Source organism: Phoca vitulina, unplaced genomic scaffold (assembly GCF_004348235.1).
Source record: "Phoca vitulina isolate PV1807 unplaced genomic scaffold, GSC_HSeal_1.0 scaffold53, whole genome shotgun sequence".
NCBI lineage: Eukaryota > Metazoa > Chordata > Mammalia > Carnivora > Phocidae > Phoca > Phoca vitulina.
Genome location: NW_022589756.1, coordinates 2,870,772 through 2,892,434, shown reverse-complemented (window position 1 = coordinate 2,892,434; position 21,663 = coordinate 2,870,772). Strand labels below are relative to the sequence as shown.

Genomic DNA, 21,663 nt, shown 5'->3' with positions numbered 1-21,663 from the left:
CTCCTTACCACACAGGCCTTCAACATCATGCTTGTTCCCTCTTTGTCACAGGATGGCTGCTACCCATCCAACATCACATCCACATTCCAGGCGGGGAGGAAGGGGAATGGGTGGAGACAAAAGGTGACAAGTGTTTTCTCCTAGTGAGCCTGTGCCTTTTATTCGGGAAGATATCCCTTCCCAGGGACTTTCTCTTACATATTCTTGGTCAGAACATGGCCCCCACTTGGTGAAAGAAACACTGGGAAGTCCAGTGTTGTAGCTTCCCAGACTCTACAGGAGAGGAAGGCAAGGAGGGACAGCTGATTCATAGTGAAGATACAACATCTTTTCCAAATGGTGTCAAAGCATGACATGAGCCCCAGTTCCCAGGCTGAGGTGCCCCTGTGCACATAGCTCAGGAAGTATCTTTGTCAGCAGCGATGGAGAGAAAGGCTGTCCCTCTGGATGCCAGCATGAAATGTGAGTCGCTCCTGGAGGATGAAAGGCTTTAGGCTCAAGGGGCAACACCCAGACTGCATCCTGGCGGGACCATCAGCCCTGGTGAGGAACAGCTGTTACACTCAACCTCCCCCAGGAAGAAGGCTCTTAACTAGATTTCCCATACAGAACTTTGTGGGGGAGGTTCAAACACAACCAACCCACCATGGGCTAAATTTGTATTCCAACCAACATCATAATGAATCGTGGGAGCAGAGGGTGACTGGTGTTTGTGACTTCAGCTTCTCAATTTGGTGCTTGAGCCCCTTAATCTGCAGGGCCCCAGGCACAAGGGACTCCAGCAGGTCAGGGGAGGCCTGTCCTCTTTATGTAGAGGGCACACACTCTTCTCTGAGAGTGCACTAAAGTAAGAGGCGGGAAGCCGGGATTTTAGTCAGTGGCATATTTGGTTAGGGACCTGGGACACCAGAATTTAGGACTGGAGTTCTCACCCCTAACTCTACCTTAGTGTCACCTGGGAAACTTCCAAATTGACACCAGTGTCTTGGCCCCACTCCAGACCCCTTAGGTCAAGAGTCCAGCCTTGGTAGCCTTGAAAAGCTCCCCTAGTGACTCTAATATTCCCTTGGGTAAGAACTACTGCCTTGGAGAATATAGCCCTCCACTCAACTTGACCGTGAAACTTCATCGTATCAGGTCAGCTCAATCTCCCATTCAAGGACAAGTGAGTGCTGTAGGCAGCAAGCCACCTCCATAATTATATCTGAAAATGAGAGAGATGCAATGCTGGTTACTCCCCAGTGTGCTGTAGTCTCCAATGGGCTTGCTGGATATCTGAGTCAAGGAGTCAAGGGCCCTGTTCTAAGATGTACGTGGGATTTGTTTTAATCAGGTGTGGTAAGGCATGCAGATGGAAACGATGGTCATGAAGGAAGGAGTTTGTACTCACAGATCCCTAGAGACAGGAGTCAGGGCACACCACACAGGGCCACGTGGGGAAGCACCGGGGTCTGTCAGGAGGCAGAAGGAGTGAGGAGAAATCATGGGCGAGAGTCTTTACTGTGATTTTCATGGGGGAAAAAATGGGCAAGGGAGGATAATCAGGGTAGACAGGTTTAGGATTGGCCAGTTTGAATAGTTCCAGTGGGCTCTGGAGCATAGGAGCTGCCCCTAGTTGTCTGGTCCCAGGCCCGGGGATGAGTAGGGCAGGGGATAGTGGCTCAGCTCCATAAAGGAGGTGATGAAGGGCATAAGCTCTGGACTGATAGGCTTGCATCTGAAGAGCGTGCTCTCAGGGGAGTGTTTGCTGTCTCCAGTGTTTGCCTCCTCTAGGATCAGCAAAGCTTCAGATGTTAAAGCATCAGAAAATAAGGCATGATTAACATAAGCCCCGCCTTCTCAGTATTCCAGCACTCGGGACTATCTCCCAAAATCTTGTCATACTCTGTTCTTAATACTTTTCATTCCTCCTCTCTGGGAAAGGCAGGCACACATACTCCTCAAATGGCAAGGTGGAGGGAGAGGGCCTCGAGACTCAAGGGTGAGGCCCCACATCAGTCCCTTTCCCTGGGGAATATCTGCGCCACAGGGAGTGTGGCTCGCTGGCCTACTCTGGGAATGCCCACTCTTGAGCCATGTGACCCATCGCTCACATGATCAGCTGTCACTGTGCCCACTCGGATCCACCCTCCCCCCACCACCTGCAGGAATTCCATGTCTAACACCTGTGTCTGGTCACATCACCCCCACACCTGCATTCACCAACCTCACTGGCATATACGACCTTGCCCATCTCCCTCACCACCTTTGCTGGCTGCCTCTGCTTCCCCTCCAGGCCTCAGCCCCTCGGCCTCAGGGACTCTGGGCTCCAGACACACAACGAGTCTGGGCTCCCTTTCACATCTCTGTGGCTTTGTGTGTGCTGTTTCTCTGCCTGGCATGGCTTCCCTCCTGGGCAGACTTGCCTTCACCAGGACGCTGCGGGGAGGCTCTATTTGGTCAGCGCAGGCAGACTTGGTCACCTCCTCAGACCGGCTCCTGCAGCCCCAGCAGTGTGCCTGCTCCTCGCTTTACTTGCCTGTGCATCCAGCTCCCCATTAAACCATGGTCTCCTCAGCGGCAGAGGCCATGTCTCTCTCACCTCTTATCCTCAGCCCCTCTCGTGGTGCTTAGTACATGGGAAGAACTCAGTCAGTGCTTGCCAAATGAGTGAATGAGTGAATGAATGAATGAATGAACCAACGAACCAACCAACAAATAAACAGTTGAACCACCTGGGCCAGCTACAATGTTTGTTTCATCTATTCATTCAAAAATATTTATTGTGTGTCTTCTATGTGCCACATGCTATAATCAACGGGGTATAGAATGGTGAGCAGAAACAGACACCATCCCTGCTGTCAGGGAGGGTATAATCTGGTGGCGGACGTGCACACTTAACCAAAATTCATGCCCGTGAATGGATTATTGACTGTAAACTGAGATGGATGTCTGAGGGGAGGAAATGTGAGCATGTTTAACAAAGCAACTTAACATGGAACACAGGGGTCAGGGGACCCTTCTTTAGAGAAGTCACCCAGAACTGAGCTCTGAATTATGAAGAGGAGTTCACTAGATTAAAGGGGGTGGGCTGGGAGTAAGGAACATTCCAGACAGAAAGAGAACATATGCAAAGGCTGTGAGTGGGAGGGAGCAGGGCAAACCCTAGAAACAGGGAAGGCCTGTGAGTGCCAGGGACACGTCCACAAAATGACAAGGAGAGGTGGGCAGGGGGGGCAGATTATTCAAGGCCTTATAGAACACAGTAAGGATGCATGGAAAGCCAGTGAAGGATTTTAATTAACAGGATAGCATGATCTTACTTGTGTTTTGAAAAGATATTCTGGATCCAGGTGGGAAATTGATTAGGGATTCAAAGCGAATATGAAGAAACCAGCTAGGAGGCTGTTATAATAGACAAGATGAAAGATGATGGTAGACAGGGTGGACATGGCAGTGGTAGAGGGTGGGGGTGGAATGGGCGGACTTGAGAGATGCTTGGGAGGCAGAATTGATAAGACTGCTATGGATTGGAACATGACTCCTGGGCTTCTGGTTTACAATACCAGATGGGGTGGCTTCATTCGTGGAAACAGAAAACTCTGGAAGCCCAGCCGGTGTTGTTGGGCGGGACTTGCATGAGGTGCTCCTCTCCTCTCCACGGGGAGAGAAGTGGGTCATGGGGCACAGGGTCTGGAGCTCAGAGGAGAGCTGGGTGTGGGAGAATAAATGTGCCTGTGCTTGGAGGCTCCAGAGAAGGAGGTAGGAGCAACAGATGAAGAGAGCCTAGGATCCAGCTATGAGCAAAACAAGCCATGGGGAAGAGAATGGCCTGGAATCACAAAAGACATTGAAATGCCCTGGGAAGCGCAACAGAGGGAGACGCCAGGTCTGACGAAGATTGGAAAGTGCCCATTGGAATCGGGGACACTAGCAAAGGACTGTAGCAGAAGCGAGGGGGCAGAGTGGGTTAAAGAGTAAATGGGAAGTCCCAGGGATGAAAGTGCAGCACAGGGAATACAGTCAACACTGTCGTAATGTCGCTGTATGGGGACAGATGGTGACAACACTTTCCGTGGCAAACAGTGAGTAACGTATAGAACTGTTGAATCACTGTGTTGTACACCTGAAACTAATACAGTGCTGTATGTCAACTATACTTCAGTAAGTTTTTTTTTTATTTTTTTTAAGGTTTTTATTTATTTGACAGAGACAGAGCACAAGTAGGCCAAGCAAGTGTCTGCCTTCGACTCACGTCATGATCCTGGGGACCTAGGATCAAGTCTTGCATTAGACTTCTTGCTCAGCAGGGAACCCGCTTCTCTCTCTGCCTGCCACTCCCCATGCTTATGCTCTCTCTCTCTCTGTCAAATAAATAAATAAAATCTTTAAAAAATTAGGAAGGGTAAACGGGAAGTAAGGAAAAGGAAATGGTATATGCGGTCCGCCTGTGAAGCGGGGAGCAGGCGAGCACAGGGGGCTAGCTGGTGGACAGGGAGGGGGGAGGGCAGGGAGGGGGGACTGTCACCTATGGTCAGGAGGCCCCTTGAGGTCAAAGACTAATCGTGATAGGCTCAGTTGAAGAAGCAAGCTGAACAGAAAGGGGGTTGTAGCCAGAATCCATGTGAATTTTGGAGATGGAACAGTTTGGGATGACGAGGGTGTGACTGTTGATGGTTGAGACAGAGAAAGAGAAGATTGCCAAGAGGTGCAGGTGCAGGAACCAGAGCGGCCGTGGTGCTGGACGGGTATTCCACATGTTTGCTGAAGTCACTGGGATGACAGCGGGACAGAGGGAAGAAAAGAAGACTGAGCAGGTGCCAATGTCTTCGATGAATGAGCAGGAGCAACTGTGAGATCATAGGGGACAGCAAACAGGCCGGAAAGAGGACGTATGGTTGAATGGCCTGAGCCACAAAGAAGGATGTGGCGACAGGGAGCAGTGCCACCTCCTGGCCTCCTGACCCTGGGGTTTGTGGGGCACAAGAGAACACACACCAGCACTGGAGAGTGCTCACGGGATGGGGCCCTTCAGGGGAGATCCAGGCAAAGGCAGAGAAGTAGAGCGATTCATGGAGAGACAGAGGACAGAGGGGAGAGGCGTGTTCCTTGGTGGCATTTCTGCAGGGCATAGTGGACGTGTCTGGAAGTGGAGGAGGAGTGAGGACTGGTTCTGAGGCAGAGAAGAAAAGAGCATTTGGGGCATGATGGGGTGGCGGAGGACCAATGTCTGGGAAAGATGTCGGTGGGGGAGGCTTTGGCTGAAAAAAACCAGGGTGGGAGGCAGGGGAGATTGGGGCTCAGTCTCTCTGAAGGTGGCCAGTGGGGCAATGGACAGAGGACTTGGCTCGTTAGGCCTGGGGGAGTCAGTGTCACTGGGTGCTTTCTGCCCACCGGGACTGTGATGGCTACCCATGAGGCTGACATTTCCCTGCGGGAAGAATCAGTGTCACAGTGAGCTGCAGTAAGTAGACAACCCCATGTACAGATGGTGGTTGAGGGCGGAAGCCAGAGGCTCAAAGATGAGGCCTACCCAGCTCTGACAGCTCTTTAGAGCAGAGTTCAAAGTCAATAGCCTCTTCTTCCCACTTTCCCTCCTTTTGTTCCACTCTCTCTACTGCTCCCATTTCCCCAGCCTGCAGTTGGGACACACCTATTAAAATTCCTTCTGGAATAATAAGAAGAAAGGTCAAAAGGGGACAAAGATTTATACAGACATTTCACCAAAGATATATGAATAATCAATAAGAACGTGAAAAGGTGCTCAACATCACTGGTCATTAGGGAAACATAAATTAAAAACACGGTGACATGCCACTAGATACCTGCTAGAATGGCCACAGTGTAAAAAACAGATGGTAACAAGTGTTGGTGGGGATGTGGACAAATTGGAACCCTCATGCACTGCTGGTGGGGTTGCACAATGGTGCAATCACTTTGGAAAACAGTTTGGCAATTTTTAAAAATGTTAAGCATAAATTTACTATATGACCTTGCAATTCCACTTCAGATATTTTCCCAAGAGAATTGAAAACAAATATCCACACAAAGACTTGTAGCAAATGTCCATAGCAGCACCCTTCAAAATAGCCAAAAAGTAGAACCCAAATGTCCATCAACTGGACGAATGGAATGCATACCAATATCCATACAATGGAATACTATTTGGCAATAAAAAGGGATAAAGCACTGAGACATGCAATAATATAGTTGAACCTCAAAAACATTATGCTGAGTGCAAGAAGCCAGGCCCGAAAGACCACATATTATACGATTCCATCTACATGAAATGTTCAGAAAAGGCAAAAAGGAGATTATCAAGACAGAAAGTAGATTAGTGGTTGCTTAGAGCTGGTTGGAGAGAACAGGGAGTAACTGTAAATGGCACAAGGTTTCTTTTTGGGGTGATAAAAATGTTCTAAATTTAAATTGTGGTGATGGTTGCACAGCTCTGTTAATTTACTAGAAATTGTTGAAATGTATGCCTAAAAGGAGTGAAGTTTGTAGTATGGAAATTATACTTCAATATAGCTGCTTTAAAAAACTGACCTGGACAAATCCAGATCTAACTCTGCCTCTGTGTCGTCACCATCGTCTGGAAACACCATGATTTGTATTGTTTTGTTTTGTTTTTAAGATTTTATTTAACTATTTGTCAGAGAGAGAGTGAGTGCATAAGCAGGGGGAGCAGCAGGCAGAGGGAGAGGGAGAAGAATGGCTCCCGCGGAGCAAGGAGCCCAATATGGGACTCGATCCCAGATCCCAGGACCCTGGGATCATGATGTGAGCCGAAGGCAGACGCTTAACTGACTGAGCCACGCAGGTGTCCCAGCACCATTATTTGTTAACATGGGTTCCCGCACCTTGCTCACGCCCTGCGCTATGGAGCCCAAGCCCTCGTCCATCCATTGCCCTTCACCTAACTGCCCTCCACAAATAGAATGAGGATTCCCAGAGCTCTGCCTGCGGCAAAGGGACAAGGCCATCCCTCTTTACCTCTCAGCCAGTGAGAGAGAGACTAGAGGCTGACATCTCCAGGATAATACTATGTGATTAGTATACATTTCTCTTTATTTTACCATTTTAGTTTATTCTTAGCAGGTCATCCAGTTGACGCCTGAACCTTAGGAGTTTGAACTGCGCAGGTCCGCTAATCCACAGATTTTTTCAATCAATACAGTACATTACCCCAAATTTATTTTCTCTCATGATTTTCTTCACTTTCTTTCCTCTGGCTTACGTTATTGTGAGAATACAGTATATAATACATATAACATATAAAATATGTGTCCATCAGCTCTTTATGTTAGCAGCAAGGCTTCTGGTCAACAGGAGGCTGTTAAGGTTTGGGGGAGTCAAAAGTTATACATGGATTTTCAACTGCACAAGGGGTCACCACCGCACCAGTGTTTTTTCAAAGGTCAACTGTACATTCACATGGCTCAAAAACCAAGATGGTAGAACAGGCATATACAAGAGATAGCCGTCCCATCTCTCCATCCTATCTGCCCCTATTACCACCACCGCGTGCATCCTCTATTGGCTTTTTAAAAGTATCCTCCCAGAGTTTGTTTATGCAAATACAAGCCACTGTAAAGAAATATCTTATTTTCTCTTTCTTCTTTAAAAGTGAGCTCCTAGATACACTGTTCTGCATCTTGCTTTTTTCACTTAATTTATCTTAGAGAGCTTTTCATAACAGATCTTAGAGAGCTTCATTGTTTTTAAGAGCTATCAAGTATTCCATTGCGAGTATGTATCAGTGTTTATTAACCAATCCCCAACTGATGGACACTTGAGTTATTTCCAACTTTTGCTATTATTATTCAGCCCTGTCTAGAGCTGAAATGAAAACCTTCCATACAAATTGTCATAAACGTGCAGATATCTTTAGAAGGAAACAAATCACAGAAATGGGATTGCTGAGCCCCAAGGTAAATTTCCCCCACTTTTCTTCCCCACAGCAATGCAGGAAACTTCCCCACAGCCTCACCAGCAGAGCATACAATCCAACTCTTGAGATTTGTGGAATGTTTGACAAGGACATTGATTCCATCTGCTTTTTTCAAGTAGATTTACTTTCTTTTTTTTTTTTTAAACTTCATTGAGGTAAGAACATGAGATCTACCCTTTACCAGATTTTAAAGTGTACAATACAGTATTATTAACTACAGGCACAATGTTGTTCAGCAGATCTCTAGAACATACTCATTCTGCATAACTCAAACTCTGTACGCATTGAACAGCTGCTCCCCACTCCCCCCTCCCCCAACCCTGGCAACCACCATTCTGTTCTACTTACATGAGTTCAACAATTGTAGATACCTCATATAAATTGAATCATACAGTATTGGTCTTTGTGGGACTGTCCTGTTTCAGTTAGCATAATGTCCTCATGGTTCATTCCTTTTGTTACAAATGATAGGAATTCCTTCTTTTTTAAGGCTGAATAATACTCCACTGTATGTATAGACTACATTGTCTCTAGCCATTCATCCATTGATGGACATGTAGGGTTTTTTTCACATCTTGGCTATTGTGAATAATGCTGGGATGAACACAGGAGTGCCGATATCTCTTTGAGGTCCTGATTTCAATTCTTTTGGATAAATACCCTGAAGTGGGACTGTTGGCTCATTTAAGCAGGATTAGTTTCACATGATATCTAGACACCTCAGAATCCACTGAATGGATGTTAGAATCTGAAGGTAAGTAGACCATCTATCAGTCCCCTCGTTTTCTAGAAAAAGCTATAGAGGAGAAAGACTTAGCCAAGATCCCCAGCCCACAGCACAAGGCTTCATGAGTACCTACTGTTTGCCTGGTATTCATTAGGTCGGTGTGATACCCCCAAAGAAGTACAAAACAATTTTGTCCCAGGCAAGAAGACATGTGGCAAGTGCAAAAATCTCTGGAGACAAAAATCTCTGGAGACAAATCCATTGTTGAAAGTATTGATTGCACATTCTTCTCCTTAGGCTATGCCTAGAGGATGGACCACCATGGTCAGGCATTAGTGTCATGTGCCCGGAGACCAGCTCATCTCCTTCACCCCGCCCTATGCCAGCCTATCTGCTCCAAGGACCAGCAGAGAACAAGTGGGGGCCTGGGTCAGACTTCAAGGAGTCTAGCTACAAGCCAAGCTCTTGAATAGCCTGTTTCCCAATTTATCTGCTGAACATCACCCCACCTCTGCTAAATATTTGCTAGGGAGCTTTTGTTGCCATTTGGGGTCTTTGAAAGGGCTGAAAACCAGCTCCCTGATTGCATTGAGAGAGAAGGCTAAAGACCATCACCACAGAAGCGCTCTCTTTCCTGCTGAGTTTTAGAAGAGGTCTGCTATGGGGTTGCTTAGCAGGGAGGGGATCTAGGATAAACCTCAGGATGTAACCACCTCAGAGAGCACCGTGCAGCAGGGATTCGCCCACGGAGACCAGTCTCCTGGTTCACCACTTATAGAAGCAGACACCAGTGTGGGAGAGCTGCAGGTGGGGACCGGGAGGGGCAGTGAACGAGGGGAATGGGAAGGAAAAGATGGCTGCCATAGAGAAGAATTCCTCTGAGCATTGTTTGACCAGGAAGAAAATGAGGGTTTGGGGACTTCTTAAGTAGCTTTTTTAAAGTACAAATCTTTTATTTTTTTTCCTATGTGTAAAAGCAGTGCATTTTATTGCACAAACTTTGGAAAATGCAGAAAAGCACAAAGAAGAATATAGTTCATAATTATCCCATCACTTAGAGATGGTCAACATTTCAGTTCTGATTTTCTTGGTCCTCTTTCCATCGAAGGGTATATATGTGTATGATATACAGTTTTGGTCTTCTCTTCTGGTTAACTAAGACAATGAGATCATATCTTACATAAGATTTTGTAACCTACCCCTCGTTTCCACATACCTTAAAAAACTCTGGGAATAGACATAAAAAATATATATGTCAATTTCACAGGCAAAATGGGATTTTATTTTATAAAATTTGCATATCTTTGATTACTAATGAAATTGAACGTTTGTTCATATGTTTGTTGATCATTTGTACTTCTTATTTTATGAATTTATGCCTATTCATGTAGCTTATCTATTTTTCTATTGGGTTATTACTCTTTTTCTTATTGATTTAAAGAGTACTTTACATATTAAGGTGAACCCTTTATCATAGATCTTGTAAATATTTTCTCCCAGCATTATCTTTGAATTTTATTTTGCTTTCTTTTTTTTGTCATGAAAGTTTCAAAATTATATCTAGTTAAATATATCAATCTTTTCCTTCATGCCATTTACTGTTAACAGTTTGGTGTGTACTTTTCCAGACATTTTCTATGCATATGCAAATATATCTATAAATATATATATAGTTAGATATATAAAGTTTTTTTTCCTGCACATTTTAGATGATAACATTCACACTATTCGGCAGCTTATTTCACTTACTAGTATATTTTAGATATTTTTCCATATTAAAATATAAAGATCTAATTCTAACAGAGTATTCCATTATATGAATTTACTAAATTTCATTAAGTCACTTTTTAAAGATTTTTTTTCATTTTCACATTTAAATCTGGAAATTGGCATATGAAAGAAATGGAGACTGAAGTTTATTCCACATGGTGAGCCAATTGTCTCAGTAGCACTTAAAAAATAATCTATCCTTTCCCTACTTGTTTGAAATAACATTATCATATATTAAATACCATATATTTAATGAGAACTTGATCATCTATTAAATACACATATGTTAAGAACATGAGTTTCTCTCTAGATTTTCTACTTTGCTTTCTCTAGTTACTTGTTCTTTAATCAACACCACGTTGTTTGAATTACTGTAGCTTTATAATATGTTTTAATATCTTCAAAATCAATACCATTTCCCTAGTTTTCAATATTGCTTCAGCTAATTATTTTTTTCTTCTATTCTGAGCTTTAGAATTATTCCATGAAGTTCCCAAAACATCTATTTAAGATTTTGATTGGACTTGTGTTAAATTAGCTAATTAATTAAAGGATATCGACATATTTGTAAATGGTTCTTTCAGTTTAAAAGCATAGCGTGTCTCCACATCTATTCAAGTTTTCTTTTCATTGCACATCAGTAGTTTTTTGGCTTCTTCGTCTAAGTCTTGGATTTTTCATCAAGTTTATTCCTAGATATTTTATATTTTTTATTACAATTATAAATGGGATTTTAAAAGTGTATTTTCTGGCCATTATTAATAAGTACTGATTTTGTGTGCATTTCGTAACAGCTCACTTTACTGAATATTAGTCTAGCTGTTTCCAGCTGAGCCTTTTGGATTTCTCATGTAGGGAGTCATGGCACTTGCAAAAAGAAAAAAAAATTAATTAAAAGACAGAAAGAGGATAGATGGTTTTATTTCTTTTACAGTAATTATTCTTTGTTTCTTTTTACTTTCTTATTACTTTGGCTAGAACCTATTCTTGGGAGTATCAATTATACAGTTTTTCCTTCTGGGATTCTATTGGAATCACACACACACACACGCACACACACACACACACACACACACACACACACAACCTGGCTCTTTGGGATATGATCCTATGTTCCCCCTCACATTTCTCTCTCTCTTTTTAAATTTAATTTATTTATTTGAGAGAGAGAGAGCACCGGCGCACAAGCGGGGGAGGGATAGAAGGAGAGAGAATCCCAAGCAGACTCCCCGTGGAGCACGGAGTCCAACGTGGGACTCTATCCCAGGACCCTGAGATCATGACCTGAGCCGAAATCAAGAGTCAGACGCTTAACTGACTGAGCCACCAAGGCACCCCTGCCTGCACATTTTTTAAAAAAGATTTTATTTATTTATTTGACAGAGAGATCGCATAAGCACAAGCAGGGGGAGCGGCAGGCAGAGGGAGAGGGAGAAGCAGTCTCCCCCCTGAGCAGGGAGCCCGATGCCGGCCTCAATCCCAGGACCCTGGGGTCATGACCTGAGCTGAAGGCAGACGCTTAAACCGGCTGAGCCACCCAGGCGCCCCTGCCTGCACATTTTAACACCAAACTCAAGGTCTCCCAAGTGTGTTACTCCTAATATTCATGGCACTGTCGTCCATGTAGTTGCCCAAGATAGAATGTCAGGGTCATCCTAGACGTCTCCCTCTCCCCCATTGGCCCTATCCAGTCACTCCATGCTGTTGATTGGACAGTACAAATGCCTCTTTCTGTCTTCATTACTACTACTTGCATTTTCAAGCCCTTGTGATCTCTCTTCAGAATATCCCAGTTGTCTTTTTTTTTTCTTGTTGCTCTTCTTTCAGTTTTTTACTCAACGTTTATCATGTGCCTTCCCAAAGCACACACTTAATCATGTCAGTGGTCTATTCAAACAATTTCAATGGTCCTGTGGCAAAACAAATTCTAAATGACTTAGGACACTTAATCTCTCTATCATCTAGTCCCTGTAACCTCTCAGCTTTGTCACCTACCATTCCTTTCTAGATGCCCTGTGTCCCAGCACACCAAGATTCTTGCCATTCCCCGAACCTCCCCATCCCTTTGCACAGACCCTTCCCTTGGCCTACAGAGTCACTTTCCTGACCCTGCTCATTCTTCCAGATCGAGTTCAAAAGACAATCTGTGAAGGTGGCCTGGATTCCTGAGGTAGAGAGGTTTAGGCTCCATCCTCTGCGTCCCCTGAGCACTTGGTAAATGTTCAGGCACTCACACATTGTACTACAGCCACGTCCCCTTCAGACGAGGAGGAGCCCCGGCTTGTCTCTATTTGCCTCACTCACGTCTTACTCCCCCACTCCCTTCTCGTCCTGCATCCTGACCAGTCTGAGGCCCTGTCCACGTGAAACCCAGCTACCACTTACTTCACGACTGCACCTGAACAGTTAAAAGCACACAGATGTGGGATGTCATATTATCTAGGAACCTTACTATAAACCTATGCTATATTCAATTTCTCACTTTCCAAAATGACTATTTCACCCCTTCTTCCTTGTCCCCAAACTTCCTATAATCTGTCTTCCCCTAGACCTTGCCTCTAATTCACAGAAAATAGAAGTCATCAGAAGACAGTGTCCTCATTCCTCACCATCACATTCTCCAGGTCCCTTGCATCTGAGCCTGTATCCATCTGAGCCAGAGGCCGGTCCCTCCACTTTTGCTCTGGATCCTGTCCCCACCCACCTTTCCAGAGTCTTGCCTCTTGCAACGATCCCCTTTCTCCTCTCTGTCACCTCTCTCTGTCTCCCTTTCTACTTGATCATTTCCAGTGGCCTGCAGACATGTCTGACTGTCACCTCTCTCTTAAAAGAATAATTTAAAAAATTTTAAAGATCTCTTGACTCTTCCTTCCCATCTAGTAACAGCCACTCCATGTCTCAGCTGACCTCACACTAAAATTTCTTTTATTATCTTTACGAACTGTCTCCCAATTCCACATCCCCTGTCTCATCTCCACCTATCCCAAGCAAACCTCAGTCCTTTCTACTCCACTGAAACTGGTCTTTCCAAGTTAGCAGTGTCCCCAAGTTGTCCGATCACATTGTCACATCTGTGTTCTCATCTCCCTCTACCCTTCAGCAGCATTCGGCATAGTTGACCACCTCCTCCTTTTCGAAACTCTTTCTGGCTCGGCTTTCATGATACCTACTCTTCAGGTGTTCCCCCACCTCTCTGGCTTCACAGTCTCCTTTGCTAGATTCTCTTCTCTTCTAAACATTAGCTGTTCTAGAGAACTCTTTTCTGTTCAAAAGACCTCTTTTCTGCTCCATGTCTAATCCGTCCAAGAGGAATCTCATTAGTCTATGGATTTAAGGACCATCTATACGTCAATGTCTCCAAAACTTAGCTATCCAGTCCTGACCTTTCCTCCAGACTCCAGACTCTGACTTGCATACTTTTAGAAGCATTGCTAACTTAATATGCCTAAAACAGAACTCTCAATATCCCCTTTCAAACAGTCTCTTCCCCAGGTCTTCTATGTCACTAAATGGTCCCATTCACCCAGTTGCTCAAGCCAGAAACTCAGGAGATAGCCTCAAATTCTCTTTCCTCACTCCCTCAATGCCCAACTGTCCCATCCATCAGCAAATCCCATTGATTCTACCTAGAAATACTTCCCCAATCTACCTCCTTGCATCTCTCTATTGCTACCCCGTTCTAGTCCGATATGCCACCATCCTTCCCTTTGCTACCGCAGCAGCCTCCCGACTGGCCTCCTGGCTCCATCTCTCACCTCCTGCTAACCATGCATTCTCCACCCAGCCACCAAAACAATCTTGGAAAAACAAATCAGAGCGTCTCACTCTGCTGGCTAAAACCCTCCATTGGTTCGCCATTGCACTTAGAGTAAAACCCTCCTCCTCGCCTACCAAGGCCTACAGAGACTTCTGTGCCACCGCCCCCCCCACCTCTCCAACCCGGCCTTGTCCCCCTTGCTCACCCCTAGCCACATGGTATTCTTTCTGTTCCTCAAACCCCCACTCTTTCCCACATGCAGGCCTTTGTAGTGGCTGCTTCCTCTTCTCGGAATGCTTGCTCCGTCTCACCCCCACCCTATTTTATTTTCATCAGAGCACTAAGCCCAATTGGACATTTCCTTGTGGTTCGGGTTTGTTTGTTGAGTTTTTAAAAAATCTGTGTCTCTTCCCTAGAATAAAAGCTTCCTGAAAGTAAGGTTCACACTGTCTTGTTCTCTGTTGGATGCCTAGCCCAAAGAACGATTTCTGGCACATAGTAGGTGTTCAGTAAATGCTTGTTGAGGTATGAATGAATCCTAGTATTCCTTGCAACTGGTACTGTTCCTGACACAGACTAAGTTCTCCTGTGTTTGCCAAGTTCATGGATAAGTTGCTCCAACCATACTGTAAACTTCTTGAGAGCAGAAGCCCTGTTTTAAATTTCATTTTCCCATCATAGCACCTAGCATGATGCTAGGGACTTCCAGATGCTTAGTAAATATGCTTGTTTGATTTGTTCTTCTTCATAAAGGGAAAGCCAAGCTTTTCAGCTGTCTACTTAATAGACTTCATTTCTCTGCGAGTAAACATGTGACACAAGAGGAATGTCACGAGAACAAAGATGGACTGGGTAGGAAGCTACAGGGGTCGGCCCGCCATTCTCGGCTGCAGTAGAGATGAAAGGAGAGACTGCACCGTGCAGCTTTCCTGTCAGAATTCTAGTCACGATGCTACATTTCTTTCTGGTGAATGTGTTACAGGGCGCAACCTACCTCCTGGTGATGGTGGATCCAGATGCCCCGAGCAGGTCTTCACCCAAAGCTCAATTCTGGAGACACTGGCTGGTAACAGATATAAAGGTAAGCAGGCCAGAAGGCACTTTCTGATTCATTTGGGGTTATAGCTGGAGGATGACTGTTCTGTGCAGTTCTCGGCTTTCACTCAGGAGGGCTGGGGACTCTGAAGAGCAAGGACTTCCGTGTCAGGTTGCCCCTTGCCTCCAGCTGTCACAGCCCCTTCCAAGTTCTCTAACAATTCCAAAAAACATCCAGGATCAGTGGTGCACAGGTAAATGGACTCTCAGGATAAACCGGGTGGGGAGAGCCCCAATTTGTCATGTTTGCTGATTTCTGTAATGTAAATACTTCCATCATGGCCAATTTTGAATTCCTGATGATTTAAACGATTAACTCACAAATTTTCTGAAAATTTAACAATAGCCTCCAGCGCACCACCACAAGGAGCCTGGATTCGAAGGCACGGGGGTGATTTTGTGCAGTCCAGGGGGCAGAGCTGGCCAGGGGGGTCCTGCAGGAGCTTCTCCTCCTGATGGGCTGAGGGGCACAGGGAAGGCCTGGTGATGTCCTTTCCTTTGTACAGAAACAAGCGGCCTCCCCTCATCTGTGTCCCTTTGCCATCACATTATAGTGAAGGAGCCTGGCTCATCCCTTCTGGAGTAGGTCTGAGGAACACAAGTCTGATGCATTGTTAACGGGCATTATGTGGGGGAAGAAAAAAAGGTTCTATTCCCAAACAAGTTTTGGAGACTCCAGGTTGCACTGTATTAATCCCATTCCTCACTGAAGGATTTTTTAGAGCTTTTAATATTCTAATGTGCACTATATAGTATGCATTTATTTTCCAACCTCATTTGACTATTGAATCTTGTGCTCACAATCGCCTGGCCGCACACTCTGGGAAATTCCACGCTAGCTTCAGCCATCCGTGCGTCTGCGCTGAGAGAGCTCGTGGATGGCCTTCGCATAGTGTGCAAAGGCATCAAGCCGTAAGATAGTGGGAATCCAGAACTAGAAAGACTAAGTCTGGATCTAGGTTTGGCTGGTCCCCAAATCAATGATCACCATTAAGTTGCCCGGAGTCCCTCTGGGCATTTCATGTTTATCTGTAAGATAGGAACCATGTTACCTCCTCTGTGTGGTTGTCATGATAATCCAATGAGAGAGCATCCTGAGAGCACTTTGGAAACCATAGTACCACAAGTGTAAGGAGTTTGTGTTTTTCCTTCTACTGCTATGGGTCAGAGGAAGGGGTATCAGTGTGAACTAGCCACTGATGCTCCTGAGCAAGACAGGGGCTCTCACAACCCCTAGACTGGGGGCCTTGGGGAGGAAGCCACCCTGTCAAGCAACCCCTGCCCAGTGACCACAGGCCCTTCACAGGATGCTCAGGTCGGCAGCCCATCCTCAGAGGCAGTGCTGGCTACAGAGGGCCTTGAAAAGGGCTCCCTCCAGGGAAGCTTCTGGCAGTGGCTTCTTGGACAGTGCGTGAGGGAAAGCAGGGGCATTGTTCAACACCCTTCCCGACCAAGCGCTCCTCGGCCTGGTGAAGAGCCTTGGAAACACCATAAACATGCAAAGGGGCAGATCTGGGGGATTTTCATGCCATCAGCGCAGGGAGCGGGCTGAGAGCACCAAAGGGAAAGATACTGGATCCTGCCCCAATCTAGAGCCTTGCCATTTTCTGTACTTGGGATTCCCTGGCCGTCACAAGGGGGCGAAGCTCTCAAGAAAGGAGTATTGCTCTGGACGTCACATACCAGGCTGTCCATAAGAGGGTTCTATGGGGCAGTTCTGGGGCACACTTCAGAAACTGTGGTGGGTGGAGTCATTTCAGCATCGAGGGCACCCTGGGGCCATGAGGCTGCCTCTCTTCCAAGCCTGAAGCCCCCCGCCCCGCCCATCCCCTCACCCCAGCATGCACTCGGGACAGTGTCTCTCACAGATGCTTCGCGGCACACACACGGGCTCTCAGCAGCCCAGCTGAGAAGCAGAGCGGGTGGCAGGTGCCAGGTGGCAGGTGGCCGGCAAACTGCTAAGCCGCAGAGCTTAGCAGGGCCACCTGCCCGGCTGTGGCCCTCAGCCTTGCCGCTCAGACCGGAGGAGGCTTGGCTTTCAGGCACATTTTCAGCCCCTTTCCCTGATCCAAGCGTCCAGCAGGAAGCGGCAGCTCTCCTCAGCTATATCCACTCAGCCTGCCCACCAGCCCCCACATTCCTCCAGCTGCATGGCCAATATAAAAACCAGGCTCGTTTAGGTCTCAGGCTGTGGACCTCGGCCAAAAAAAGGGAAGCCTCTCATCAAACCCAGCAGTACTTCCTTTGTGTTGGCGTTAGCTGTGGCTGAGTAGGTCTCAGACATTAGAGCGTGTTCAAATCCGCGGGTGAACGTGTTAAAATGCAGATGCCCAGGCACCACTTCCATCAGTGTGGAGCGAATGAGTCTCCAGAAGGGAGTTTAGCCAACTGAAGGAAGACCACGGAGCTCAGCGTCGGAATGCCTTGGTCATTGCTGTCGTCTCCCAACTGTGGAGCAATTTTCAAGTGACAATCGCTTCTGACACTTCCTTTTGAGCCCCACAATCGCTTTGTGACGTAGGCATTATCCCCATTTCAGAGGTGGGAAAGCGAAGCCTAGAGGGGCTGGCTGATGCAGTCTCTTAGCTAGAGGGTCATGGAGCTGGGTCTTCAGCCCAAGCCCCCAAGCTCCAGATTGCACACCCTACCACGTGGTCGGACCACATGGTCTGGTTCACACCCCATCTCAGCCAGCCACTCCGCTGTGGCAAGAGGCATCCCACCGTGCCCTCTCTGTCAGATGGGAAGCAGAGTCTCCGTGGGTCACCTACCATTCCAGGGCTCTCTTTCTCGTTCCCTCTTACGGATAGATGCTGCTAGGGAACCTCCCCAGGGAATGCTATCTTGGGCAATCAAATATACCTGGGAAGAATTTCGAACTCCTCTGTAATTTTAACCCTTGATATGTTAGGTTAAGAGTAAACCCTACCTAGTATCGCTACCCTCAGCAGTCAGCGGCCTCAACAGTAAGGCACACCATAAAGTCACAGCAGAGGTAGAGTGACGATAGCCCTGTGATTCGCAGTGGCCATGAAGGTGGAACCCAGGCTGTGATATTAGGGGCCCAGGTCTAATTGGGTGGTGGGCGGAACCACGGCCATGGGAGCCCCTCAGTAGGGACAATTTGGGGGCCATCTGTCTGGGTTGAAACAGCAGTCAGTTCTTAGGAATACAGGGAACATCTGCAGCCCCCTGCCCCAAAGGGAGGCCGGCAGGAGTGTACTATTGAGTGAGATAAAGCTCTGGAGAAAGGAAACCTGTACAAAAACTAGAGAGAAGTCCACCAGTAGGAACCAGGCGTTCATGGTACCCTTCGTTGGCTGAATTCAACAAATATGGATTGACCATTGTTTGCAAGTGTAAACCAAGGACTCTGGAGCCGGACGACTGGGTTCAAATCTGAATCCACCAGTATAGCTATGTGACCTTGGCGAGCAAGATACTCAATTTGCATTTCAATATGCTCCCTTGAAAAGGGGGGCTAATCAGTAGTGCCTGCCTCACACTGTTGTTATGAAGTTCAAATGAGTTCTTTTAAGTAAAACGCTTAGAACAGTACTCAGAGCGCAGAGTAAGCTGTATATAATTGCTGGCTGTAGCATTATCCTTATTGTTCCTAAGTCAGGCACTGCAGTGGCCCCGGGGTTGCAGATGCGCACACAACAGGGCAAATCTTTGCCTTCCAAGGGCTTCTGTTCTGGTGAGGCAGAGGAAGAGGCTGCAGCACAGGGCTGGGATTACAGGGGCACCAGGGGCTCTCCCAGGGCAGAACTTCCCACAGAGGTGGGTTCCCATCAGCTCAGGGGCAGGACGAGGCTTCAGTCCCCAACGCTGGCCAGACCTCGGCAGGCAGGGACTCCTAGGTAAAGCATGCTGTCCTTCTCCGCCCCCTCTTTGAAAAACCTCTCATTGAACAAAAGAGATTTCGAACAGAGCATTGACAACTAACACCTCGCTCCCCTCAGTGCCATGTCCTCCTCGGCTTTTTCTTTAAGATGTTTTTCAGTTCTGATTCAATCTAACTAATAATCTTTGTGCTAAAGCCTAATTAAGATATCAATTAATTTGCATCATTCATTTCAGAAGAAAAGCTTATTGGTTCATCTTCTATTTGTCTCTGAAATTAGTGCTCAGAGCTTTTCATGCAGATATTTTCATTAGACTTTTTATTGTTAATGGGAATATTGAACACAGGAAGATGGTATATTAATACCTTCCACAAAGAATATCATGATTGGTGACAAAGAACAATTAAGGAGACAAGAGTACCTTTTTTCTTCCAAAAAAGAAAATCTTCCTAGAAACCGTCAATGATTCTAAAATTTGCCCTGAATATCTTTTTTGTTTTAAGAAAGAAAGCAAAACGGCAAGTTCGTGTTTCCCTTTCATTCAGTGCCCTCAACCTTTGACAGCTGTAAGCGCAACCAATTCTGGGTGGAATTAAAAGGACCTCTAAGAGTCCATTATTCTGTCTACTTTTCTATAAGGGTTGAATTTTTCCATAATGAGAGGTTGTTTCTTAAAGGACCCCTCAGTGTGTTAGGTGAATAAGATAAATGGTAAACCAAATAAACAGGGCAAGGATCTTAGCCACTTGCTTTCCAGTGATGCGGTTAGCACACGTCGGGACACTTGCTTGAATGATCGGTTCCACTCCTGAGTGATCTCAGGAAAGTTACTTGACCTCTCTGAGACTGCGGCTTCTCCTCTGTAAAACTGACACAAATCCTTACCCTTCAGGGTTGCGACAGGAAAAGGAAATTATATATGCAAAAAAGGGGAAGACTCCCTAGAGAGAGGCTCTATAGAAAACGGCAAATTTACCCTGTTCCTAACCAACTGAGCAGCAGATCCTGTAGAAATTTAAATATACTGTGCGTGACGTGTGTGTGTGTGTGTGTGTGTGTGTGTGTGTGTGTAATACTGGAATATTATATATATCCTGATATTGTATATACTATGCAATATATATATATTCCAATTTCAATATCTATGCTCAGAAGCAAGCAAATGATAACAAACAGAAGAATAAACAATCTTTATCAAGACCACAAGTTCAGATGAAGAGATCAAACCAAGGAAATGGGATTAATTAATTAATTTCTTTATTTAGACCTGTATTTTTAGTTTTTCTGCTCTTTGCGCACTTGTCCATACATGCTTTGCCCTATACTGTGAGGGTCCATTAATTTAGGTAATGAACACCAGCAAGGCTCCCTAAAGACCTACAGGCCTTTGGTGATGGGGACAGTGCAGGGGGGCCCTGGTTGTAGATCAGACTTGTACAAGGCCACCCTGAAGGGGCAGACACCAGGCCTGTACTTTTGGGTCAGATGAACCAGGGGAGGCTCCAGGCTCTGGCACTTTCACATAGGAATTTCTGAGCCTCAGTTTCTTCATCATGAAAATGGGCATGATAATAATATCTCTTTCCCGGTGTTCAAGGAGATTAAGGCTCCTGACTCTGAACAGAACAGTAGGACCTTGGTAAATGTGATCCTCTCCCCTACGACCCCCAACTTGGAGATCTGACCACAGCAGCCACTTACAATTGAGCAACTTCCCTTAGGCTCTTGGACTCATGCTTTGCAATTCTAGACAATGACACAAGCCTGCCAGTAAAAACAGTTCATCCTTTTTGCCTTTCAAGTCCAGGTGGGTTCAGGCCCAGCCTGGAGGACCTGAACTGACCAGGACCCGCTTTCATGGAGGCATTGGTAGTTGGGGCAAGGGGATGAGCCCCCTCATTTGGCCTTTGGGAATTGCCCTGTGCCCCCTTGGACCAGACCACAGCCAGGGCAGAGGGCTGGTCTGCCAGGGCCAGTGAGGCCTGCTTCCCCGCGCCCCCCACCCCCAGCCCGTCAGGACTGCACATCTTCCTGGACACTTTCCCTCTGTCTTTTTAACGCAAGCCAGCACCCGCTTGCCATTTTCTTATCACACACAGTCCCCACCTTGCTGTCATTGTCCCACCCCAGAGATGCCTTCGTTCCCATTCAAAATAATTTAAATAAAATGTTGCTACAAAGTGGAATATTATCTTTTGATGAATGTTTTTAAAGCCCTTTAGGTTTTCATAGTAATTTGCGGTGTAAAATTATTTGGAGATAAGAGCCAAATTAGCTCTCGTATGCTGAGGTCGCTGTGTCCTGTTATCCATGTGAGCAGTGTTTAAATATAATCAGCCCTCAGACTAATGCAGCATAATTGTTCATTTGAAATAGCTTTTTTTACTCCATTCAATGAGTCATTAAAATATTCAAGGGATAATGCAGTGAATTGGAAATGAATTTATCATATTATCCCATACATACTGTAGTGCTTCAGGTAACTAAGGAGAAAGAGAGAGAGAGAGAATGAATATGATGTGTACAAGCAGGA

At 46.0% G+C, this 21,663-nt stretch overlaps 1 protein-coding gene across 2 annotated transcripts in view; it reads left to right on the top strand.

Annotated features, from left to right (window-relative positions):
* PEBP4 (phosphatidylethanolamine binding protein 4) overlaps positions 1-21,663 on the top strand; it is a 249,734-nt gene that overhangs the window by 137,402 nt on the left and 90,669 nt on the right. For both annotated transcript variants that reach the window (XM_032389226.1, XM_032389225.1), the window contains exon 4: positions 15,170-15,268. In XM_032389226.1, coding sequence (XP_032245117.1) covers positions 15,170-15,268 — 99 coding nt within the window. The remainder of the gene's footprint in view (positions 1-15,169; positions 15,269-21,663) is intronic.